General features: G+C 45.6%; 1 protein-coding gene across 5 annotated transcripts in view; it reads left to right on the top strand.

Annotated features, from left to right (window-relative positions):
* Window positions 1-4169: 4169 nt before the first annotated feature.
* Window positions 4170-26206, top strand: part of PIGG (phosphatidylinositol glycan anchor biosynthesis class G (EMM blood group)) — a 44326-nt gene continuing 22289 nt past the window's right edge. The window contains exons 1-5 of one of the 5 annotated variants that reach the window (XM_086705701.1): window positions 4170-4473; window positions 5316-5521; window positions 14294-14503; window positions 16262-16450; window positions 17370-17511. In XM_086705701.1, coding sequence (XP_086561827.1) covers window positions 4320-4473; window positions 5316-5521; window positions 14294-14503; window positions 16262-16450; window positions 17370-17511 — 901 coding nt within the window. In that variant the 5' untranslated portion in view covers window positions 4170-4319. The other 4 variants (XM_025921436.2, XM_086705702.1, XM_086705700.1 and 1 more) reach the window with 4 other exon arrangements.

Genomic DNA, 26206 nt, shown 5'->3' with positions numbered 1-26206 from the left:
TGCTGGAGGGGTTGTGGGAGGGGGATGGGCTAAATGGGTAAGGGGTACTAGGAAATCTACTCCTGGAATTATTGTTGCACTATATGCTAACTAACTTGGATGTACATTTAAAAATAAATAAATTATTAAAAACAAAACAAAGAGCAGAGACCAAATGCAAGAACGGTAAGTAAATTATTGCTCAGTGAAGCGGTGAGAAGCTCAAGGGTTATTCCACAGCACAGAATCCACACTTGGCAGGCTTTTCAAGGCCACAGACCTTGGGCCTTGCATGCAGCTCTCTGAGACCATGCAGTCTCAGTGAGAAACTGCCTGCTGGGAGACACAGTCGCTCCTATATCCTTGATTCTTAGTGAGTATGCATGTCAAAGGTTTACATTACAACCAGGAGGCCAAAGGACTGCAGGACCAGTCTGCTGGTCCTTGTGGCCAGGGCCACATTCTATGTTTGGAGGATCATTACCTCTCTTGGCAGGCTAGGAGGCACTTGTCTCAACCACACAGATGTTGGGAATGGAAATATCCCAAAGGGCTGACTACACTGTCCATGGACGTGTAAAATTGCCAGGAGCACAGTCGGCTCAGTAATTGGCCATGCAGGTTGTGGAGACCCAGACTGGCCTGAGCCGGAGAACCACAGAATGCCTGCCTGGATGATTGGAGGCCAAGGGCTGTCTATCTGTGACCTGATTGTCTACTGCTGATCGGTGGGATAGGATGAAGGATCCAGCTGGTGCCAGGAGATCCCCACCAACCCCCAAGAAGGCTGCACATGGGGGCTGATAGGCCACTGCAACCAGACATGTGTATCCATACATGTCCACCGAGGGCCCTTGCCAGTCAGAGCTGTGCTGGAACCTGGGGCTGCCCAGGCAGAGTGGGGCCAGCAGCACCCTTCCCAGGAGGGTGGATGGAAGGGACCTACACAAGCTCTGAGGCCATCCACAACTCTTGACTGGGGTTGAGTTGGATTTGATACAGTGGCCAGATAGATATTTCACTCTTCTTTTAGAGCCTAACACTGATGGGCAGAAAAGAATTGCTCTAGCTCAAACTCTAAGGCAAATGTCACCACAGGTGAGTTCTGTCCATCCTAGAGGTTCACAGAGATAGAGGAGAGATAGAAGATGAGGAAGAGGGTCACTCATACAAAAACCAAACCCTGACCCTGACCCTGACCCTGGCCCTGACGCAGAACATGAACCTGACCCAGACCCAGACCCTGACCCCAACCTAGATCCTGAACCTGACCTCAAGCCTGACATTGACCCCAACCCATGACCCTAACCCTAATCCTAACCCTAACCCCAAGCCCTAACCAGTTCTTTGGAGATAGCAATACTGTTAATGAGACTTTTAAGTTTTGCTCTTTTGCAAAAAGTTCATCAGCTACTTCATGTTTATACTGGCACTGTATCTTCCCAAATGCACTTGGATAATTCTTTCAGTGTGTTCTTGCAGGCTTCACTATTCTGCTTTCATGGCTTCTTTAAGCAGAGATGTCCAGGAGGCATGCATGACTCTGGGTTTGCCTTTGTAGGGAGAACCTTTCTCCCCTAAGTCAGAATAAGTGCCGATAAATATTTCAGTTTGCTACTTTCAGAGTAGAGTCCTAGTCTAGAACTGCCATACAATTTGGAATTATGTTACTTGTTCTGTTTGTATAATGATTTTTAGTTTTCTATTTTGTACCCTGTCAAACTTCTCAAAAACAATGTACCAAATAAGGTGATGGCTGGCTCTATGCTTCAAGATGATTTCCAGTGCTTATGATCTTGATAAATATGCACTATAGATGGGAAGTGCCTGAGCATTCTCCGTCCTGACCTTCCTTATTATTCAAATATGGCCTTAAGTGTTTTCCAACTACTATGCACTTTCCCTCTGATGTGTACAATATGACAACCAGAAAAAGTCCTTCCTGGAACTGAGGGACAAAACCACTAAATATGGAAAACCCTGACTCTCGATCAGCAATGCTTTCAAAGAAAGATCTTGATCAAAAGGGGGAAGTGTGAAAATCAATAAAAAATAAACCTCATTTAACTATAGACAACAAACTGAGGGTTGATGAAGGGGAGGAGAGGGGAGAGGAGGTGGGCAAAGGATGGGCTAAATGGGTGATGGTTATTTTTTTTAATTTTTTTTAAGTTTATTTATTTTTGGGACAGAGAGAGACAGAGCATGAATGGGGGAAGGTCAGAGAGAGAAGGAGACACAGAATCTGAAACGGGCTCCAGGCTCCGAGCTGTCAGCACAGAGCCCGACGCGGGGCTCGAACTCACGGACCGCGAGATCATGACCTGAGCCGAAGTCGGACGCTCAACCGACTGAGCCACCCGGGCGCCCCTAAGGGTGATGGTTATTAAGAAGGTCACTTGTTGGGATCAACACTGGGTGTTATATGTGACTAATCACTAAATTCTACTCCTTAAACCAATGTCACACTATGTTAACTAACTAGAATGTAAATAAAAAATTGATACTAAAAAAAAAAAAAAAAAAGGAAACCTTATTTAGAATGGAGTTGGAGGCCAGCAGGAGGAGCTCTCATGCCTTACAATACTACTTTAGCTATTACTTTCCCAAGGAGCAGTAGGAAAGTTTCAACCTGACCTGGCAACACCTCAGCCAGTGAGAAACGACTACACTTCCCGCTCCCAGTTTACTCCAATGGACTTTCTGTTTACAACAGCCCCTCACAACGCCTGCCTTTCCTCTACAAAAGAGCCTCTTCTAGTGTTTTGGTCTACCTTGCTGGTCTTCCATTGCAATTCTCTGCTATTTCTGAATAAACCTATTTTGGCTGGTAAAATAACTGGCAGTTTTATTTTTTAAAGTTAACACTTTATTTTGATTTATGTCTTTAAAAGCCTTATCTTCAAATACAATCACATTCTGAAGTACTAAGGGTTAGGACATCAACATATAAATTTTTTGGAAGGACACAATTCAACCCATAACAAGGACCCTTGTAAGGGAGGAGGTGTTTTTTGTTGTTGTTTTCTTTGGTTTTTCTTAAAAGTCAACAAAGTGTAGAGATTCAAAGCACAGGCTGAGTCAGATTGATAGCTCTAATTCTTGACTCTGTGGCTGTTTAGCTTTGTCACTTTAGGCATGCTACTTCAACATTTCTTTGTCTGCAATAAGGAACAATGACCAACTACTTTAAAGGGTTCTTGGGATGATCAAATGAAATAACTTCAACGGCTCGACCTAGTGCATGGCAGGTGATAAACCAGATAAACCCCAGCTGTTGTTTAGCAGTTATTAACACTCATGGTGAATGAGCACTGGTGAGAAGTTGGTAGAAACCTACAGTCATCCGAGCTTGAGGTGACAGACTTGTTTTAGAGACATCGCATGTAATGCCTGGAGACACAACCTGAAGTCTGTCTGGGGCATGGGAATGGGGTTTGGGTACACGCAACTTATCCGGGAAAGTTCTCGGAAGTGTTAGGGCGTGAGGAGAGCGGAAGAAGGCAACAGGGATGCAACCCCAGGAGCTGCAAGCACAGACTGCACCAGAGCTAACCTCCTCTGAGGCAAAGTGGCTGGACCTTGGCACTGCAACCTGTCAGGCACGGGCTCCGGGTGTGTGCGGAGCGGTACCCTACGGGGAGCTCAGCGGCCCCCAGCAGCCTAGGGCGATTCCCCAGAGGAGGGGGCGGCTATGAGCTACCGGTCCCCAGCACACACAGAAGCCGAGGACAGAGGCACCGTCCAGTAAGGGGTCTGGAACGGCGCCTCAACAATGTGTTGGAGTGTACTTGGCACAGGGACACCCTAGTCCAGGAAGTCAGCTTGACCTTCTCTAGGTCACTTAGCGATGTAACGGCGGCCCAACTTGAAGCCCAGCTCAGAGAAGGCGCCCGCTGCTCAGACCTGCCCAAGAAAGGTGAGGGTTCTGACAGCGAAGGCACCAGACTCAGGAGGCTGAGGTGACACACGCGAAAGCTCCCGGCAGGAGGAATGGCACACGTTAGGCTTTCCTACCCGCGGGAAACACACCCGACACCTCCATCTGGAAAGCGGAGGCGGGGCCTCGCGGGCGGGAGGGAAGGCGCAAGCGCGCGCGCCGGAAGTACTCGCAAGAGGACTCTGGGATTACCGGCACCCGGAAGCGTCCGGCTGTTTTGCATATTTCTGGCGCGCCGGCGGACGTGATGACGCCACGAGTCGCCGCCTGTTACGCGTGCCAGTTCAAGCTTGTTCAGGGGCTGCTCCCGGAAGCAGCCGGTGCCGAGGGAGACTCGGGAGGGAGCTCGCAATTGTGGGGGGGGGGGGGGGCACGGGTCCTGGCCCTGCGGGTGGGCACGATGCGGCTGGGCTCCGGGACCTTTGCCGCCTGCTGCGTAGTGATCGAGGTGCTCGGGGTCGCGCTCTTCCTTCGAGGATTCTTCCCGGCTCCGGTTCGTTCCTCTTCTAGGACGGAGCACCAAGCAGAGCCCCCAGCGCCCGAACCCTCCACTGGTACGGACCCCTCCCCGGCCGTCTCCGCTCCCCTGGCCCCACTTTCTCCAGAGAACCTTCCTTATGAGCCTCGCCTCTTGGACTTCTCGGGCTACCGGTGCTCGTCTCTTTCATTCTGGTCTCCACACCCAGGAGCCCCCTTTTTACCACCCCAGCCTCTTTCTGTGTCGTTTTGTGGCAACCACCGCTACTAGCCCGCCTCGAATCTCCTCCCTGGTCGCCGCAAAGAAAGCCATCCACACCCTGGTTCTTGCCTCCCCCCGGGTCTGCTCATCCAGCTAACACCCCCCGCCCCCTTCCCTGGACAGGCCTTTGGGTCACTCCCTTTTCTAGGCGCCTTTTTTGGTTAATAAGACATAACAGGTAAGATACTTGCTGACTCCTCGCGTTTTCTTCTATGACATTCTTCTAAGAGGTTGGTTTTTGTTTGTTTTATTCTCCCCAGTAGCCCTCACCTACCCAGCAGTACAAAAGGTTCTCCCGCTTGGACCAGGGCCACGCAATACCAGCCACTGACCATGTAAACACAATTTGTAAATGCTTCCCTATCTCCTACCTGCAGCACTGTTTTGAATCAGTCTCCCTAAAGGTCCAATCTTCAGGACCTTCACGAAGGGACTCCCCTTTTCCAGTATTCACCATGCAGAGGGCAATTTACTGCTTCATACTGGGGCTCTCAGTGTATTTGTCACCCCCGCATTGTCTACCAGTAACAGGTCCTTTTCTTTGGATTGAGGTAGGTAGATATGACAATATATATGGTGCAAAAGTAGATTACAAGCTGCTTGGACGCTAAGTACGGTTTAAAGTTCAATTTCCTTTTTTCTTTCAAACCTTTTTAGGAGCCAGTTCCAACTGGACCAAGCTCCCACCACCCCTCTTCAGTAAAGTTGTTATTATGCTGATAGATGCCTTGAGAGATGATTTTGTGTTTGGGTCAAAGGGTGTGAAATTTATGCCCTACACGACTTATCTCGTGGAAAAAGGAGCATCTCACAGTTTTGTGGCTGAAGCAAAGCCACCTACAGTTACTATGCCTCGAGTCAAGGTAAATGGTTTGACTTCCTTTGTTATATATGGGTTGATCTTTGGGAGGTTTGAAGGGGCTGTACTCTTTTACTTGGAGTCCCAATTTTTGCTAAGTAGAAGTTAGTTTGGTGTTGTCAACCTGGCTGGGACAATAAAATGCTGAAGAAGCCTCACAAGGTAGGCTAGAACTGAGACCTGTGATTTATATCCCCTGTCAAGTAGCCAAAGTTCACACTTCATGGAAAGCGTAAAGTATTTAGATCCAGATCATTCAGGTCAGCCTGATCCAAGAGCTAGTGTCCTCCTTGCTAACCTGGTCTCTAATTGTCAGTGGGTCACCTACATTCCAGAAAGGAGCCTTTAGGGTTAATCCAGTTCATTCTTTTGACTTTATAGATGAGAAAGCAAACTCAGATAAGTTCAATGACTCGTCAACAATTGTGGTATGCACAGTGATCAAACCTGCATGATCTGGCCGTTTCTAGTGTTTCTAGTGAATACCTGTTTCAGGTATTCAGCCTAGTGAGTGTGGCTTTAAAGCACATGGTGCTTTACCCAAGAACTATGAGTTGAAGAAAAAAAAAAAGTACAGCTTTATTGATTGGCTCAAGAACTGTTTATTAAGCAACTACTATGTGTCAGTATTGTAATGGGTATGCATTTGGGGGAAAATAGTATCTACCTTCATGGAGCTTTTAGTCACTTAGGAGAGACCTAGCCATTACACAAATGAGTAGACAAATTAATGTTCACTTTTAAAGTGTGATTAATGCATGATGAGAAAGAATGGGATGTGATGCTCCTTGCTGGGTGGGTTAGGAGGAGCCCCAATTTAGATTGAGGGTCAGAAAAGCCTGTCTGAAGAAATTACATTCAAGTTAAGCTGAGGATGAGTAAAGAGGAGGCAGCAGAAAGGGACAGAGGAGCTTAAAAGTTTGTGACTATGTTGCTAGCATGGTATAAAAGTCCTGGCTAAGCCTTACATCTATGGCTGATCATGTGACACGTCAATATTTGATGAGACGGAGCCACTTCTTGATTCAAAGCTTGGGGCAGCATTTAGTAGGTCCTCAGTAACTGTTTACTGGATGGAGAAAACAGCCTGGGATTGTAAGGATTAAAACCACATCTTTCATTGGCTCTTTTTCTTGAGTTTCCCACTCTCTGCCACTTTTGGATGTAGTGTGTCCGTCATTAAGCAATATTTATTGAGCATCTTCTGTGTACCACACAGTTTTAGATAAGAGGGATTCAGTGAGGAACAAGACAGCAAGTGCCCTATCCTCATGGAGCTTAATTTCTGATTGAGGGGACAGAAAATATGTAAGTATACAAATAAATAATCAAAGTTTCAGAAAGTGATAAGTGCTATGGAAGAAATCAGGGAGGAGAACATGATGGAGTGATGAGGAGTGGGAGGTGGGGAACACCTTTACTCAAGAAGCTCAGGAATGGTCTCTTAAGAGTACTCCTTCTGTTGAGCCCAGTCTTGTGAAAGCTGGAAGAAAAGCATTCAGGCTCCTTACCATCAGGAGCACTGTCTTTATCTGTTCTATCAGAAGTATGGAAGGAACCCGTTCCTCCTTCGTTCTGGTAAGAAAAGTATTACTAGGAATCTGAGCAGGTGTGTAACAAAATGTGTAAATGGGTGTGCAGACCTGTATGTGGGCCACTGTGGTTCTTAGGGCCTCCCGTCTCCAGCCCATTTGTGTCATTTCATGAAACCGGTGTTTTGTTTCATTTTGTCTGTTTTGTCTTCAGTCCTTTACAGGTTCTTGGTCCTCGTTCCTCATCAAGGAGGAGCTAGAACAGGAAGTCCATACTGGAGTTAGGGTTACACAGCTCTAGAATTTGGTAGGATTGGGTAGTGTTGGGTAAGGAGTGTGCCCCCTACCCTGCCTTCCGTTAGTGAAGGGACTTCAGTAATCTCAAAGTGTTGATGCAATTGTCACAAAATGCTGACCTAAATGACTCCAGACTAATGCCCCTCATAGCGTTTGGTCGTGTTAACTAATATGTGACTGCTTTTCCTTTCTTCAGGGAATTTATAGTCACAATAAGGAACAGGTACTGAACAACTGACTGCAGTGAGCACAGAGCACAGGCATTTTCTCATGTGCTGTCACAACAGCCCCATGTTAGGCTTCGGGAGGCAGGTACTGCCATCTTCTCCATTTTCCAGATGAGGAAACAGGCTTGAAGTGGTAAAACCACACAGGAGACATCAGAAACCAAGCCTAAGCCTATGTGTGTGTGGCTCCAGAGCCTCTGTTGGTCACAGTGAGTTTACACAGCAGTGCTGCCCAATAGAGTGACCAGGCCACATCCTCTTCCAGTAGTCTCTGCAGAGCCCTCCTTCAGTCTCAGAAGGCAAGAAACTACTATTCCCAAGGCCACAGCAACCACAGGAAGACCTCCAAGGTGATGTCAGGCTTGGGCTCTCACTTAGACTTCCCAGGGCTCTCAGCTGCCTGCATGCCTCCTGCAGGCATGCAGGAGGGTGAAGGGTACTAAATAGTCCCTGCCCTCCTTGAAAATGTCAGTGGAAACCCAGCCTAGTATGAGAAGGAGGCAAGTGCCTTATAAAAGCCCCTGGGAAAAAGATGGACAGATTAGACCACGTGGAAACAGAAAACCTTTATGTGGTGGAAGACACTATAAACTAAGTCAACTGACAAATGATAAACTTGGAAAAATCATTTACAGCTGAGATCACAAACAAGATGTTAAGCCCGTGATGTGTAAAGAGAATCTGACGGAAAACAATCCAGTGGCAAAGGATATAAAGAACCCCACAAAGGAAGACATTGAAATGGCGAGTAAACATAGGAAAAGATGTCTTTACTAGTAATCAGGGCAAAGCAAACTAAATCAATCTGTAAACCCAGTTTTTGTCTATCACGTTGTAAAAACTTAAAGATTGGTGATGACCTCTTCCTCACACGAAATGAGGTGGACAGGTACTCTCAACACTGAGCCAACCCCCGCACTGCCTGTCCAAACAAAGCAGCTCGTGGTGCGCTGGCTTAAACTCGGTGCTAACCCAGGCCTTGAGGCTACATGGTCCTGTCCCTGTTTACCTGTCCACCCTCATCTGAGCTGCCTTCCCTCTTGCTGTGTCATTCATCCACAAGGATCCCCATAGCTCTCCGTACCCCAAGTGTGCTGCCCTCCTTCAACCTTGGGGCCTTCACAGATTGCGGTGCTCCCCCTTGGAGAGCCCCACTTCACCTCCCTTCCCCTCCCCTAGACAACATGTCAGCCTTCAGATCTCAGCTCAGATGGCACTTCCATTGGAAGCTTTTTAAAATAAACGTCCATTAAAATGGTCTTGGTCCCAATACTGGATTACTTTGTAGGTGCTAAAAAAGAAGCAGCAGCAGCACCTGTGTGTTTTCTGGGGAAAGAAGTTCATGATACGTTAGCATTTGAAAAACAAAAGCAAGTTGTGGAATTATTTACATAGTTTGTTACCATTTTGGTAAAGTAAAATATGTACCTTTGTGATTGTACACATACAGGGAAAGGTACGGTATGATACTCCCCAAGAGTAACTGGTTACCTAGAAGCAGTAGGATTTCAGGGAGGGGGAGAGGCTCACATTTTAAAAAATAATTTCATTGAGATAGAATTTTCATACAGTGCAGCGCATACATTTTTATGTGCACAGTTTGGTGAGATTCAACAAATGTGGTATAGCCATGCAACCACCACCACACTCTGGACTTTGATCCGCTACCCCAGGAGTGGTGGTTGTTGCTGTCATTTTGTTGGTTTGTTGGTGTAATCACTTGCCTAAACTCTTTCTGTAGAGTGTGTCTCCTCTGGAGTGCACAGTAACGGGTATGCTCATTTTTGTTTTAAATTCTTGTGTTTTATTTTTAAGCTGGTCTTCTGAAAGGTTACCCCTTGGTGAGCATAGTTAGTGGTTAGCCAATGATTGTCAGAGGTTGTGCTTAAATACATTATGCAGTGGGCCTTCGACCCTTTCCAGGGCTCTGTGTATGGTTTGTTCTCACTGTTCAGGCACCTAGTAAGCCTGCCTTCTCACTTTCTGTGTGAGCAGTGCCTTTTGCTCAGCTGGAAGGAACCGGTAACTAGGCACTGTCTGATCTCTCCTGAGTGCACACTCAGCCCCGTGTGTGCATCCAGATTCAGGAATATGTGGGAGCTTACAGAAATATGCTATAGCTGTCCTTTATATATATTATAATTATATATATTATATATAATTTATTGTCAAATTGGTTTCCATACAACACCCAGTGCTCATCCCAACAGGTGCCCTCCTCAATGCCCATCACCCACTTTCCCCTCTCCCCCACTCCCCATCAACCCTCAGTTTGTCCTCAGTATTTAAGAGTCTCTTATGGTTTGCCTCCTTCCCTCTCTGTAACTCCCCACCCCCCTTCCACTGCCCCTTGGTCTTCTGTTAAGTTTCTCGGGATCCACATATGAGTGAAAACATGGTATCTGTCTTTCTCTGCCTGACTTATTTCACTTAGCACAGTACCCTCCAGTTCCATCCACGTTGCTGCAAATGGCAGGATTTCATGCTTTCTCATTGCCAAGTAGTATTCCGTTGTATATATAAACCACATCGTCTTTATCCATTCATCGCTTGATGGACATTTAGGCTCTTTCCATAATTTGGCTATTGTTGAAAGCACTGCTATAAACATTGGGGTACATGTGCCCCTATGCCTCAGCACTCCTGTATCCCTTCCTAGTGGTGCTATTGCTGGGTGATAGGGTAGATCTATTTTTAATTTTTTGAAGAACCTCCACACTGTTTTCCAGAGCGGCTATACTGGCTTGCATTCCCACTAAGAGTACAAGAGGGGTCCCATTTCTCCACATCCTCGCCAGCATCTATAGTCTCCTGATTTGTTCATTTTAGCCACTCTGACCAGTGTGAGGTGGTATCTCAGTGTGGCTTTGATTTGTATTTCCCTGATGAGTGATGTTGAGCATTGTTTCATATGTCTGTTGGCCACCTGGATGTCTTCTTTGGAAAAGTGTCTATTCATGTTTTCTGCCCATTTCTTCACTGGATTATTTTTCGGGAGTTGGGTGAGTCCTTTATACATTTTGGATATTAGCCTGATATGTTATTTGCAAATATTTTTTCCCATTCCCTCAGTTGCCTTTTGTTGATTGTTTCCTTTGCAGTGCCGAAGCTTTTTATCTCGAGGTCCCAATAGTTCATTTTTGCTTTTAATCCCCTTGCTTTTGGAGATGTGTCGAGTAAGAAATCACTGCAGCCGAGGTCAAAGAGGTTGTTGCCTGTTTTCTCCTCTAGGGTTTTGATGGTTTCCTGTCTCACATTCAGGTCTTTCATCCGTTTGGGGTTTATTTTTGTGTATGGTGTAAAAAAGTGGTCTAGTTTCATTCTTCTGCATGTTGCTGTGCAGTTCTTCCAGCACCATTTGCTGAAGAGACTGTCTTTTTTCCATTGGATGCTCTTTCCTGCTTTGTCAAAGGTTAGTTGGCCATACATTTGTGGGTCCAATTCTGGGTTCTCTATTCTATTCCATTGGTCTATGTGTCTGTTTTTGTGCCAGGACCATACTGTCTTGATGATTACAGCTTTGTAGTAGACGCTAAAATCTGGGATTGTGATGCCTCCCACTTTGGTTTTCTTCTTCAATATTACTTTGGCTATTCGGGGTCTTTTGTGGTTCCATACAAATTTTAGGGTTGTTTGTTCTAGCTTTGAGCAGAATGCCAATGCAATTTTGATTGGGATTGCATTGAATGTGTAGATTGCTTTGGGTAGTATTGACATTTTAACAGTATTCTTCCAATCCATGAGCGTGGAATGTTTTTCCATTTCTTTGTGTCTTCTTCAGTTTCCTTCATAAGCTTTCTATAGTTTTCAGCATACAGATTTTACATCTTTGGTTAGGTTTATTCCTAGGTATTTTATGATTCTTGGTGCAATTGTGAATGGGATCAGTTTCTTTATTTGTCTTTCTGTTGCTTCATTATTGGTGTACAAAAATGCAACTGATTTCTGTACTTAATTTTGTATCCTGCGACTTTGCTGAATTCGTGTATCAGTTCTAGCAGACTTGTGGTGGAGTCTGTCGGGTTTTCCATGTAGAGTATCCATGTCATCTGCGAAAAGTGAAAGTTGGACTTCTTTGTCAATTTTGATGCCTTTTATTTCATTTTGTTGTCTGGTTGCTGATGCTAGAACTTCCAACACTATGTTAAACAACAGTGATGAGAGTGGACATCCCTGTCATGTTCCTGATCTCAGGGAGAAAGCTCTCAGTTTTTCCCCATTGAGGATGATATTAGCTGTGGGCTTTTCATAAATGGCTTTTATGATGTTTAAGTATGTTCCTTCTATCCCAACTTTCTCTAGGGCTTTTACTAAGAAGAGATGCTGTATTTTGTCAAATGCTTTCTCTCCATCTATTGACAGGATCATATGGTTCTTATCTTTTCTTTTATCAATGTGATGTATCACATTGATTGATTTGTGAATGTTGAACCAGCCCTGCAGCCCAGGAATGAATCCTACTTGATCATGGTGAATAATTCTTTTTATATGCTGTTGAATTCAATTTGCTAGTATCTTGTTGGGAATTTTTGCATCCATATTCATCAGGGATATTGGCCTGTAGTTCTCTTTTTTTGCTGGGTCTCTGTCTGGTTTGTGAATCAAAGTAATGCTGGCTTCATAGAATGAGTCCGGAAGTTTTCCTTCCCTTTCTATTTTTTAGAACAGCTTGAGAAGGATAGGTATTATCTCTGCTTTAAATGTCTGGTTGAATTCCCCAGGGAAGCCACCTGGTCCTGGACTCTTATTTGTTGGGAGATTTTTGATAACTGATTCAATTTCTTCACTACTTGTGGATCTGTTCAAATTTTCTATTTCTTCCCGTTTGAGTTTTGGAAGAGTGTGGGTGTCTAGGAATTTGTCCATTTCTCCCAGGTTGTCCAGTTTGTTGGCATATAATTTTTCATAGTAGGCCCTGATAATTGCTTATATTACAGAGGGATTGGTTGTAATAAATCCATTTTCATTTGTGATTTTATCTATTTGGGTCCTTTTTTCTTTTTGAGAAGCCTGGCTAGAGGTTTATCAATTTTGTTTACTTTTTCAAAAAAAATAACTCTTAGTTTCATTGATCTGCTCTACTGTTTTTTGTTTTTGTTTTTGTTTTTGTTTTTGTTTTTAGATTCTATATTGTTTATTTCTGCTCTGGTCTTCATTATTTCTCTTCTGCTGGGTTTGGGATTTCTTTGCTGTTCTGCTTCTAGTTCCTTTAGGTGTGCTGTTAGATTTTGTTTGGGGGATTTTTTCTTGTTTCTTGAGATAGGCCAGGATTACCATGTATTTTCCTCGTAAGACTGCCTTTGCTGCATCCCAAAGGGTTTGGATTGTCATGTGTTCGTTTTCATTTGTTTCCGTATATTTTTTAATTTCTTCTCTAATTGCCTGGCCGACCCATTTGTTCTTTAGTAGGATGTTCTTTAACCTCTATGCATTTGGAGGTTTTCCAAACTTTTTCCTGTGGTTGACTTCAAGTTTCATAGCATTGTGACCCAGATGACACTTTTAAATGTTAGGCCTTTCTCTTACCAGAAACAGCACTGACCCCTCAGGCAGCTGTAAGGTTGGCCTTGCTTGCTTCCAACACATCCCTGGCATGGGACTTCTCTGAGCAGCTCCAGGTCAGACGGATCCCCATGACTGCTATATCGCAGGGGTATGTTAAACAGCACAGGGACTCACAGCTCTTCCTGAGATTCAGTAGTTTGTCTTAGATAAGAACTTCTCAATTTGTTTTATATCCTTGATGAGCTTTCAAAGTCTGGAAATGGTTGCTTTTGGCAGTTTGGTCCCGTTTATCATTGCTCTTGTGGGAGGAGATATGCCAAGCTCCTCTAGCATTCCAGAAGTCAGGTTAATCCATATTTGCATTTTTGGCTGTTAAAGAAGTCCTGGAAAACTTAGTATGCCTGTTGGCACTGTCCAGATTTCTGTTTATTTCAGTACATAGGTCCCTGGGTGCCAGTATCATGGGGTGTTGGATAACTCCAGATCGTAGGAGACACATGACCTGTTACAATGGCCTCGTAGACTCTATGCTAAAATGAGGGAGGTTGTTGACATAACTCTACATCAGAAAGGTATTGGCAGTATGCCTCGCCTACCCTTTCTTCCCAGAAATTTCAGTAGGGTGTGTGTGTGTGTGTGTGTGTGTGTGTGTGTGTGTGTGTGGAGCAGGGGTGTCCCACCAGCAACCTGGGCCAGTTAACGATGGGAATTCCTGAGAGTTTTTGCTTAGAGACTGCTTTCCTCCCAGGTGTGTGTGAGAAGCTGTTCATCCACTCAAGGTGGACATTAGAGTTGCTGTGTTGTAAGATCAGTACATGGAGTTTGCTCATCACACAGCAGATTTGAAGCTTAGGTGAGGACCTGACAGGTGGTTGAGTAAACAGATTTGTGTTTTCGATGCATAACACACTTTGCCATCTGCTTCAGTTGCTGTAACTCACGGCTTTCCTGTCCACCACTGTCATCCAGCTGCCCGCAGCCGCCTCCATCCTCCCATTGGCTGAAATACAACAAAGTCTTTGTGATCAAGTTTGCTAGCTTTGCCAGAACGTATGTGCAGCTTTCCCGTTTGTCTTAACACTGACCGACCCTCCAGTGTCGAGGATGCCCTAGTCTTATGCTTTCCTCTTTCATCCATAAAATGATTTTTGGCACCCCTTCCCTCACTGTGCTTTGGATTCCATGGTCTAAGTTCTCGAATGTTTCCTCCTGCAGGCACTGATGACAGGGAGCCTCCCTGGCTTCATCGATGTTGTCAGGAACCTCAATTCCCCTGCACTGCTGGAAGACAATGTGATCACACAGGCAAAAGCAGCTGGGAAAAGAATGATCTTTTATGGAGATGAAACATGGGTGAAATTATTCCCACAGCATTTTGTGGAATATGATGGAACAACCTCATTTTTTGTGTCAGATTATACAGAGGTCAGGTTTTCAAATAAGAAAATTTTGTCATGATAGATGGAGTCTGATATACTCTTAGAGGCAACATCATTTTGTATGTGACTTTTACCCTCTTAGAGGCAACACTGTTTTGTATGTGGCTTTTATTAGTATATTGGGAGTAGTATGGAGAGGTTGTAAAAATTGTCCATTCATTCACATAATCAGTTACGGCCCAGGGACATGAACCCTGATGCAGTTGTGATCAAAATTCTCTTGGAACAGCCAAGCACCTGTTGATGGGGGTACAGAGGATCAGGGCCAGCAAGGAGCCATTTAAGCTGAGTTTTGAGAAGTGAGTGGGGACTTCCCAAGTGGACAGAATGGCGGGCGCAGCATCTGTACAAGGCAGAGCCTGAGGACTCCGTCGCCTCTCTGGGATCTTTGAGGATGTTCTCCTGTTAGTGTGGTGGCATCCCCAGTGGGGAGGTGGGAGGACAGATGGTGAACTGGGCGGAGCCTGGTCCTGAGGGGCATTTCCCTGTGCTGGGAGTGCAGTCTCCAACAAGAAAGAGGGCATGATTAGTCCCGTAGTTAGAAAGCTGACCCTGGCTGAGACCCTGGATGTCTCAATCAGTTGAGCATCTCACTCTTTATTTCAGCTCAGGTCATGGTCCCAGGATGGTGGGATTGAGCCCGCATCAGGCTCTGTGCTGAGTGTGGAACCTACTTGAGATTCTCCCACCCTCCCTTTCTCCCTCTGCCCCTTTCTGCCCACTCGTGTGCTCTCTCTAAAATAAATAAATAAATAAATAAATAAATAAATAAATAAATAAATAAATAAATAAATTTAAAGACAGTTGACCCTGGTCAACTCCAGAGGGAGTCCCCATAGAGTAGAGGCACACCCACAGCCGCTCAATTTGCTGGGCCTCATAGAGCATCTGCGGTCTTGCTTAGGTTGATATCCTTTCCTGAAGTTGACGTCTGTAGATGAAGCAGTTACTGAGTTTTCTTGTCCTCTCTCTCATCAATTAGAGACCCTTCCCTTTGTAGTGACTTTTCAGTGGGAGGGAGGTGGGCCAGCTGAGTGGTCAGGGCTGACCAGGCTCACGGCTCTGTCGGTGGCTGCTCTACTAGTTGCCGAAAGCTGTATCTTTCCTCCCAGAACAGCCTTCTCATAGGACACTCAGCTTCACCCCAGAGGTCACCTGAACTCTGGCACCTGTGTGACCTGGTTATCTGCTTAGTGTTAGTTCACTCCCAGCATGGATCCTGCAGAATGTTTTTTTTAGAATAATGCTTCTCATTGAAATTATCTGTATAACGTGTTCTATCTATAACTTAGAAATGTGAAACAGTATTAGTAAAAGCTTAATCTAATGCTAATATTTGTTTTTTTTTAATTTTTTTAATGTTTATTTATTTTTGAGAGAGACAGAGACAGAATGTGAGTGGGTTAGGGGCAGAGAGAGAGGGAGACACAGAATCCGAAGCAGGCTCCAGGCCCCGAGCTGTCAGCACAGAGCCTGACGCGGGGCTTGAACTCACGAACTGTGAGATCATGACCTGAGCCAAAGTCGGACGCTCAACCGACTGAGCCACCCAGGCACCCCTTGTTTATTTTTTTTATGACAGCTTTTTCTGTTTGTTTATTAGGGTTTTTTGCTCTTTTCAGACTCTTAGTCCTGTTACCTAAAATAAATGCTTAGGTTTTAAAAGGACTGTATCACTTTCTCTTGGAGAGTGAAGATCAAGGGAAACGAGGAGTTATTCGTACGTACTTTTCCCCCTTTACAGGTGGATGATAATGTTACAAGGCATTTGGATAAAGTATTAAAAAGAGGGGATTGGGATGTGTTAATCCTCCACTACCTTGGGCTGGACCACATCGGCCACATTTCCGGGCCCAGCAGCCCCCTGATCGGGCACAAACTCAGCGAGATGGACAACATCCTGATGAAGATTCACACCTCGCTGCTGTCCGAGGTGAGGCTCACTGTGGAGCGCCGTGGAGTGCTAGAGTCACTGTGCCAGCGTCTCCTAGGAGAAACCAAGTTCCTGAAGTGGACTTGGGACCTACGTGAACGCCACGCCCACCATCATTCAGTTCACCTGTAAGCACAGAGCACAGGCTCAGCCTCCAGCAGCTCTGGTTTTGTCTGCCACTCACCTATTTAAGCAGCTACTAGTTCCAGAATGCCTTTTATATCATTGTTCCTGTCTGGGCATCTGTGGAGCTTATACTCTTGCCAGGAAGGACAAACAAGGGGCATAATAAATGAATACACAAGTATACTGGAAAGTGATTAGTGCCAGAGGAGAGCATAGGGCAAGAGGTGGGAACAGCATCTGAGAAGTTGTGATTTTAAACGGTGAGATGAAAGCAGCTGTCCTTCAGGACGTGTGAGATGTGAGCGGAGCCTTGAAGGGAGAGAGGGGCGGATACGCCATCTGTGAAGGTGCGTTCCAGGTGAAGAGGCAGCAGCGGTAAGGCAGAGCCTGCTGGGCAAATCCAAGAACAGCAAAGGCCCTTTGCTGGAACGCTGGGGCTAAGGGGCAACCCCGTTTGACACACAGGAGACAGGCCTGACAAGGAGGGCACCTTGGCTCTCGCAGCTCGGCAATGGCAAAGACAGAAACCAAGCTCAAATCCTCTGCCTTCGGAGGCCCTAAATGTAACCCTCCTGGGCTCTGTGACCTCCAAGTGATTCTGTTTGTTTTATTTATGGTACTCTTTGACTTTAACCCTTTGATCTTGTAAGCTCATAGGTTAAAAAAAAGTCTAACATGTTTAGAAAGAGTTACTATTTATAAAGTACAGCTAAAATCTAAAGTTTTTCCTTAACAAGAGCATGCGTTCTCCTCAGTCTGAATGCAACTGAAATATTTTTCCTTTGCATTGTAGGAAAGAGAGAATCTTTCACCCAATTTGCTGGTTCTTTGTGGTGATCATGGAATGTCGGAAACAGGAAGTCACGGGGCCTCTTCCATGGAGGAAGTTAACACCCCCCTGATCTTAATCAGTTCTGCATTTGAAAGAAAGCCTGGTGAGGATTTAGGAATGTTTACTATTTTCCTTTTTTTTTTAATGTCTATTTTTAAGAGAGTGAACACGTGTGTGTGTGTGTGTGTGTGTGTGTGTGTGCACGCAGGAGGGAGGAGGCGGGGCGGGGGAGGGTGGGTAGAGAGAGGGGAGGACAGAAGATCCAAGCAGGCTCCATGCTGACAGCAGAGAGCCCGATGCGGGGCTTGAACTCATGAACCATGAGATCATGACCTGAGCTGAAGTTGGACACTTAACCGACTGAGCCACCCAGGCGCCCCGGAATGTTTACTGTTTTAAAACCGTATTTTACGTAACTTCTTTCTATAGTCTGATTTTAAATTTAAAAATCAATTTTTGGAAGCTGGGTGTGTTTGAAATACCCTGAGCAATGTGAAGATGAGAAGTAGTGGGACAGGGTGCAGCCAGGGTTTGGAGTTTACATTTCTTACCCCAATTCTTATAATGCAGACATTTCTTGTGGAAATTTTGTTGTATGAATGTCACTGCCTGAATATCTGGAGGTGTTAATAAAAATTACCAGCAGCTTGGAGACATCTGAACACATATATGAACTAAAAGAAAGAGACGTTAGTAATTAAAATTTTTATAAACTATCCATCTTTGGAAACTATTAAGGGTCAGAGCAGGACTACCTGAGGGCCCATCTTTCAGCATTAAGACACCCAACTCTCCACCCCAAACACACACGGGCAGCTCTGACCCGTGCAGGCCGGCCTGCTTCACAGCCATCTGCCCTCCCTCACCCTGCACTTGAGGCTGGCCTCTGCCTCCTCGCTTTACCACACGCTCACCTTCGCCCACCAGGTATTTCTGAGTTGAACACTCTGGCTTCCTTTCACGGAATCCTTCCATACCATTTGGCACTTCTGACCCCTAGTTCTGGGACCTCCCATTTGTCTGGTTTTCCTCCTAACTCTCACTTTGGTGTCTAGTCAGCTGTCTTTCTTCTCTGATCTCCAGCCTCCAGACTGTCTACTCAGCTGCCTGTCTGACACCTCCACTTGGGTCTCCCACAGGTAGAGCAAATACAACAGCTTCACATCCTAATCTGCCCTCTCATGTTGCTCTGCCAGCAAATGGCACCCTCGTGTGATTCTTCCAATCGGAAACCTAGGTGTCTCTCTTCACCCTCCTTCTCCCTTGCTCCCCACATTCCAGACCATCCCCGATCTCCCGTACATAAAACCTTCCAGTAGCTAAACTTTGGGTCAAGTAAGTCCTACATGAGGTTTCTTTCCTACCTCACAGCTTCATCCTGAGCCATATTCATCACTATTTGCTATGTCCTGGCCTCTGCCCTTCCCATGGGTCCTCCAAGTGACAAGCTCTTCCCCACATGCCCCCGACTCTGTCGCCACATCAGATCCAGTCATCCTTGGTTTCATCTGACGTCAGTTGCTCATCCACGAGACTAAATTGCCTTCCCTCTGTTCATTTTTCACAGCATTCTGTGCATCCTTCCACCATTCTTTGCTTAGATTGTAATTGAAGACTTAGATGTGACGCGTGTAATATCTGCCTCCTCTCTGCACTTCAGCTATAGTCGGGCATGACCTGGTCTATTTTGTTCATTGGTACATGCCTGCCTTGGGCCTAAACATTTCCTGGTATATGATCAGTGCCAAAAAGAATTGTTGAATGAATGAATCTTCCACTTGCTTGAGGATTGGTTGGGGCAGAATCTCCACTGACTTCCTTCTGTCTTTTAATAGTGCTTTCTCCCCTCGGACATCTGACCCCCTAAAATATAAGTCCTTGGCTCTTGTGACCTGGGCCTTTCCATTCTAGGTGTCTTGCCTGCCTTCCAGTGAAGGCTCTACTCACCAGAGCACCAACTTCCTACACCTGACTTTCCCATACTGTGTACCCAAAGCAGGGTCCTGTGTGGCTCCCCTATACCTGAGTGAGAGCCCATGCCAGAAACAGTCTTTTCACTCATCCATCCATTGGAGGTACGCTGAGTACCTGTGGTGGGCCAGGCACTACACTGGACACTGTGGGCAGCCTTCACCCTCAGGGGCCTCGTAGTGTGGGGAGGAAGAGAGACAACCAAGTGGGTGGTTTTTATTGTGCATTGTTAGGTTATTGTTGAACTACAGCGTTGAAGTTTCGTCTTCAAGGTGGGCATTTAAGAATCTCCTTGGGAGGCCCGGCTGCGTCTTCAGAGCCAGGAGCAGTCAGGGCAGCTGCATGCGCAGGATGCCTGATAACTGACCGCAGTGCCAGCGGTGGGTGGGTTCCAAGCTTTTTGTTATCTGTACATTTGTTTCCGGAATGTAGTCTCATTATGCTGATTTTATGAGCCAGGACTGCGCTGTATCTAGTTCGCTCAGAGTCCGTATTAATTTTAGGACAGTGCATGTCCAGTCCCCCTGCCCCCAGCACTGCCCTTACACAACCGCTGATCTTTTTTCCACCTGTATAGATTTGCCTCTTCTGGACATTCATGTACATGGACCCTGTAGTACCGGGCCCTGTGTGAGTGGCTGTTGATTACTGAGCATGATGTTTTCAAGGTTCTTCCACAGTTGTATCCGGTGTCAGGATTTCACTCCTCTGTTTGGCTACATTGTTGTGCGGATAGACCACATTGTGTATCAGTGCATTAGCTGATAGATACATGGGTTGTTTCCACTTCTCAGCTGTTAGAAATAATGTTACTGTAAACATTTGGAAAGAAGTTGTGTGCACGGATGTTTTCATATGGTGTTGTTTTCTTTTGCCAATACAGCTTTGCCCCTTTGTCCCTCCTCTGTGCTGTTATTGTCAAATATGTTATATTTTTACATGTTACAAACTGAAGACATAACTGTATATGTGTTTTATATAATAGTTTTTTAATTTAGTAAGAAGGTAAATACGTTTTTATATGTTCTATAATTGTATAATTACTTTTACTGATGCTCTTTGCTTCTTTTATGGATCAAAATTATCCATGGAGTCACTTGCTTTCAGCCTAAAGAACTTCCTTTAGTATTTCTTATAATCCAGGTTTGCTAGCAATTAATAGTTTCTTTTTTATTTTGTTTTTGTTGTTGTTGTTGTTGTTGTTTTTACCCTGGGTGTCTTTATGTTGCCTTCATTTTTGAAAGATAGTTTTGCTGGATGTAAGACTCTTAGCTGACCATTCTTTTCTCTTCCAGTACTTTGGATATGCTATCCCACTGCCTTCTGGCCTCCACAGTTTGGGATGACACATCATCCCAGTCTACCTGGGCTTCCCTTCTCGTCTTTCAGAATTTTTTTTTTAATTTTTTTTAATGCTTAGCTATTTTTGAGGGAGGGAGGGAGGGAGAGAGAGAGAGAGAGCGAGCAGGAGAGGGGCAGAGAGAGAGGGAGACAGAGGATCCAAAGCAGGCTCCATGCTGACAGCAGAGAGCCCAATGTGGGGTTCGAACTCACAGACCATGAGATTGTGACCTGAGCTTAAGTCGAATGCTTAACCGACTGAGCCACCCAGCACCTCCCGCACTTTTATTATGCTATGCATGTTTTGTGTTTATGCAACTTGGAGTTCATTGAGGCTCTTGGATGTGTAGATGAATAGTTCTCATCAAATTTGGGAATTTTTCTGTTTTTCAGATTGTATATTTTTTTATCAATTTGACTTTAAATTTGGTGATTCTTCTGCCAGTTCAAAATCTGCTATTCAACTATGGTGAATTTTTCGTTTCAGTTACTATATTTTTCATTTTCACACTTTCCATTTGGTTCTTTATAATTTCTGTTTCTTTGTTGATAATCACTATTTGATGACGACATCGTCATCAGACCTTCCTTTACTTGTTTATGCATAGTTTCCTGGAGCTCTTTGTGCATATTTATTGTGGCTACTTAAAAGACAGTCAGTTACCTCTAGCATCTGGGCCCTTCCCTGGGAGGTTCTGTTGCTTTTCCTTCTGGGTTTTACTTTCCTGTTTCTGTGCATAATTACTCACAGTTTTCAATGAAAACTGAACATCTCAAATAATATATTGTAGCAACTCTGGATGCTGCAGGTCTGCCCACCCCCCAGCCCAGGCCTGTCTTCGTTGTCGTTTCCTTGTTTATTTACTGAGTGCCGTGGCTTGACCATTTCAATGAGGTCATCTCCCACAGCATGAAGTCTGCTGTTGCTCCTGTGCGGGGACAGCAGCGCTGGGGTGACCGCAGACTCAGTGGCGCTCTGTTGCTGTCACACCCAGCTGTCAGGCTCCACTCACTGCCAGCTGAGTGCCTTATTTTCAACAGTTTGTGAGAAATGTGCTTCGCAATCTGATCTCCTATTTGAGCCCCTTTGAAGGGTTGTTTCTGAGGCCGTTCTCTGAGGCGGTTCTGAGCCTTCTTGCTGTCTTCTCCCCAGGCCCTCCTCTCTCTGAGCACTCAGCTGGCCTGTGGCTGTCACGAAGCTGCCAGTCTCCTCTCAGCTGCCCACCTCCAAAGTCTCCATTGTTTTAAAGAGCACTCCTAGGTGTGAATTCACCACCTTCTGTTCCAAACAAAGTCAGTTCTTTTGTGGGGAGTTTTGCTCTGTTTTGTGGCCTGCCCTGGGCAGTTTCTCTGAGCCACGGTTTCTAGTTACGGGTGGTAACAACAGTCCCCTTCTCTTGGGGCTCTGTGTAGTAGCCTCTGGTCTTTCTGCTAGCCTCTTCTGGGGGCAGCCTCCACCCAGCAAGACTGGTGTAAGGGTGAGTGGGCCCCAGTACTGTCGGCCTTTTATGTCTTGCGTAGAAATTCTGGGTGAGGCTGGGCAGGAAAAGGTAGCTCCCAGCCGCTCAACTGCTGTTGAGGGTGTGCACTACACGGCTGAGGAGGATGAGCAATGCCGGCAGCCTGTTCCTCGCAGGGAGAGCACAGAGCGCTCCACAGAGCCCCGGGGGGAGAGGGAGCCCTGTGTTCTTCAGTGCACCCTCTCAGAGTAGTCTGTGTCCCACGGAGCTGCAGATGGCGGGGGGAGAGAGTGGGTCATGGTTCCTCAAGGGCCTCACACTCTCCCGTTCTTACCAAGCTTTAGATTTTCTTGAACGAAGGTTTCTGTATTTGCCGTATGCCCCCAGATGGTTTCCGGAGGCCATAAGTCATTGTGCTGCTGGTGGTTTTTATGCCCTTTACCAGTTATGCTTGTTCCCCTGGCAAGCTGACCCACAGAACTCCCCATGCCACCATTCCTCATAGGTCTTTGCAGGCTTATTTTTAGCCTACAAATTCATGTACATTTTTGTTGCTTGTTTTAATAATAAAAAAAAAAATCTTTCTCATGGTTCGTGAGTTCGAGCCCCGCGTCAGGCTCTGTGCTGACAGCTCGGAGCCCGGAGTCTGCTTCGGATTCTGTCACTCCCTCTTTCTCTGCCCCTCCCCTGCTCACACTGTCTCTCTCTGTCTCTTAAAAATAAATAAATGTTAAAAAAATGTAAAAAAAAAAAAATCTTAAGGCGTTTATTGATCTGAAAGATAAGCACTTTGGGATTGTGTGCCATGTGATTTCATACACCCCCAGCCTGCTACTGTCCACCCCCAGAGTTCCAACCTCCCAATAAAGAGAAGCACAGATCTGGGTCCATCCAGGGTCAGGGGGTCCCAGAAGGAGATCATGCTTGCACTTCACTTCCACATAGGGCAGATTGTCTCCCTCCTGCTACCAGGATGTAAACTCCATGAAGAGAGTACCACAGTAGTACCCATACTGTGTACCCAAAGCAGGGTCAATCTGCTTTGCCTGTTCTTTCATATTCTGTCCCTCCAGCCTGGAATACTGGCACATCGTGGCTGTCAGTATTTGCTGATTGAATGTGTGAAAGGTGGCTTAGCTGTACAGAGCATGTTGCTAGGGCCAGTGGACATGAGGCAGGTGGGAGAAGGCCTGGCTGCTGGAGGGGGAGAATGATTTTCTGAAATGTGTTTCCTTCTTCCATGAGATAAAACCCACTCTGTAATGTGATCTGCCTTGTATTAGTATTACAGAATTGCAGTTATCAAAATATTGCTGGCAAGAGCTAGTCACACTAATCAATGGAGCAAAATCAAGAGGTGAAAAGTAGACCCCAGTAGCATTGCATTCGGTGACAAAAGGTGGCATTTCACAGCAGTGGAGAAAAGACAAGGCATTCCAGAAGTGATGTCATGACCTTCTAGGAAAAAAAAAAAATTATGCTAGGAATCTACCTCATTCTTTAAACCTGTGTAAATCCCAGATCAAAACATTTCAGTCTTTTTTTGAAACACTCTTTATTATGTGAGTTTTCAGACCTGCAAAAGTAGGCAAAGCCCGCCACCCAGTTTCAGTGTTCACGGGCCGTTACAGCCAACTTACATCTTCCGTCCTCCTCACTCACTTTCCTCTCCTTTCTTGCTTGGAAGTAGGTCTCTAGAAGATGTGTGCTCTTACTTTCTTAATGTAGCACGTTTAAAATATAGCATTAAGTCCTTAATTCATCAAATGGTCAGTGTTCGAATCTCCGTCGGTCTCCCTCTTTGGTTGTTTGAGCTGAGATACCAGTAAGATCCACGCACTGAGATTGGTTGACGTAACCCTTTACACTCTCTTCCGTCTACAGGTCCCCGCTCCATCCTCTTTTATTTTCCCACAGTTTATTTGTTGAAGAAGTGTGGCTATTTGTCCTGGGAAGTCTCTCTCTACACTGTCTGCTAGCATATCCTCTGTGAACCCTGTCTGACCAGGAGGCAGCTTCAGATCCCGTTGGCTGGTTTTCATAAGGCTGTTTCCAGCAGGAAGCACACAGTGTCTGACTGTTCGCCGTATTGTGAAGCCAGTAGCCACCGATGACCAACTAGGGCCACTAATTCACTGGAGGTGGCAAACACAGAGATATCTCAATTGCATAATTCTTCATTAACTAGCCTGAATCATTCTGTAAGGAGAATCTTCCCCAATCTACTTTTGCGTACCTACCGGTACCATTTATATAACAGAAATAGGATTAATGATGAGTTATTCTTCCCACTTATTTACCAGTTTCAGACCAACGATTTAGTTCACTGTGATTCACTAGCACACTTCATCTGTGACCAGTTAGGGTTTTGTGTTGTTGTTGTTGTTGTTGTTGTTGTTGTTTAGTAGCATTGTGAACCCATGGATCTAAGCATATTTTGTTTCAATTCCCTATAAGTAATATTCTTTTTAATACTCAAATTGTGCCATCTTTGGCCATTAGGAGCCTCTGATTCAGATTAGCTCCTGAGTCCTTCCAGCCTTGAGGTCTCAAACACCTTAGTCTCTCTGAGAGTTCTGTTGCTCTCCAGTCTGAAAAGGGTTCCAGCCTCCCATTGCACAGTTCCTTCCCTGGACCTGGAATCGGCTGCTTTTCCAGGATTCCCTAGTTCTGTTCAGTGGACAGGGATCTTTGAGGACCACTGTCTGGATACTGGCTTATTTGTCATTTCTGGACAAAGCAAGGAAATCTTTTTAAGATAAAAATGATCTTGAGTTTCTATTGATACTTGCAATTCACATTCATTACTGTAAAATGAAAGTATTAGACCCTACGTCTTTTCTGTCTTCCTCCTAAGCTTAGAATCCTGGTTGTCAACGACCCTGGAGATGAGTATCACATAATGACCCAGAGTAATCTCGGAATAGCACTGGCACCACCACCAGTATCAGCACCAAAATCAATTTAAGGTGGGATTTTTCTTTTGGGTTTTGTTTTGCTTCAGATCCAAGCACTTAATATAAGAAAATACTAGAAGAAAAACAAATGAAAAAATTGGCGTAGTTAGTTCTTTCTAAGTATAACCCAGAAGCCATCAGTGGAGGGTGGTCAAGAAAAGATTAATATAGGGGCGCCTGGGTGGCGCAGTCGGTTAAGCGTCCAACTTCAGCCAGGTCACGATCTCGCGGTCCGTGAGTTCGAGCCCCGCGTCGGGCTCTGGGCTGATGGCTCGGAGCCTGGAGCCTGTTTCCGATTCTGTGTCTCCCTCTCTCTCTGCCCCTCCCCCGTTCATGCTCTGTCTCTCTCTGTCCCAAAAATAAAATAAAAAACGTTGAAAAAAAAATTAAAAAAAAAAAAAAAGATTAACATATTTGACCAAATCAAAAAGAAAAATTCTATACAACCAACAGTACCACAATGAGAGTAAAACCTCTGCAAACCCACACTACAGTGTCTGAGGTACTCCCACCAAGCACCACCTACCTCTCCTGGGTAGACTTCCCTGGTCGCCCCCTCAGTCCGCCTCAGACCTTCATTGTGGTTTCTGGGGGGTGGGGCTGGGTATTCTCTTTACAGATGAGAACAGTCTGACTGTGTTGAGTTCTCACCCAAGGCATCGGCTGGATGGTGGCAAAGCAGGAGCCTGAGCCCAGTGTCCCGATTGTCACACCCATTTCCTCTGCAAAGTTAGTAGCAAGGCAGACTGTTACCCGGGCTTGGAGCTCTTCAATTGCTCAGGCCACCAGTAGGCAGACGTCTTGCTTGTTGGAGCTGGTTAGAGAACTAGGCCTAGCTGAATCCACCCTCACTCTGCGCTCCCCAGCACAGGTGCCTTCTACTGCTCAGGAGCTGCTGAAAAGTCTGTCCATATCTCGGTGCTGTGTGGGCCTCTCTGAATCCACAGGGTAGGGCTGCCATACATCCTGCTGTCACCCTTGTTCAGGAGGTTGACTGTTGACCTCACCAAAGTGACCATCCCTCAGCATGTACAGAGCTACCTGCTGTCTCTGTGCGTATCCCGGGCTC

The sequence above is a fragment of the Puma concolor genome, chromosome B1 (assembly GCF_028749965.1).
Source record: "Puma concolor isolate L17-30 chromosome B1, mPumCon1.1.hap2, whole genome shotgun sequence".
NCBI classification, from domain to species: Eukaryota; Metazoa; Chordata; class Mammalia; order Carnivora; family Felidae; genus Puma; species Puma concolor.
The sequence above is the reverse complement of the archived record's forward strand: the minus strand, read 5'-3'. Positions and strand labels throughout refer to the sequence as shown.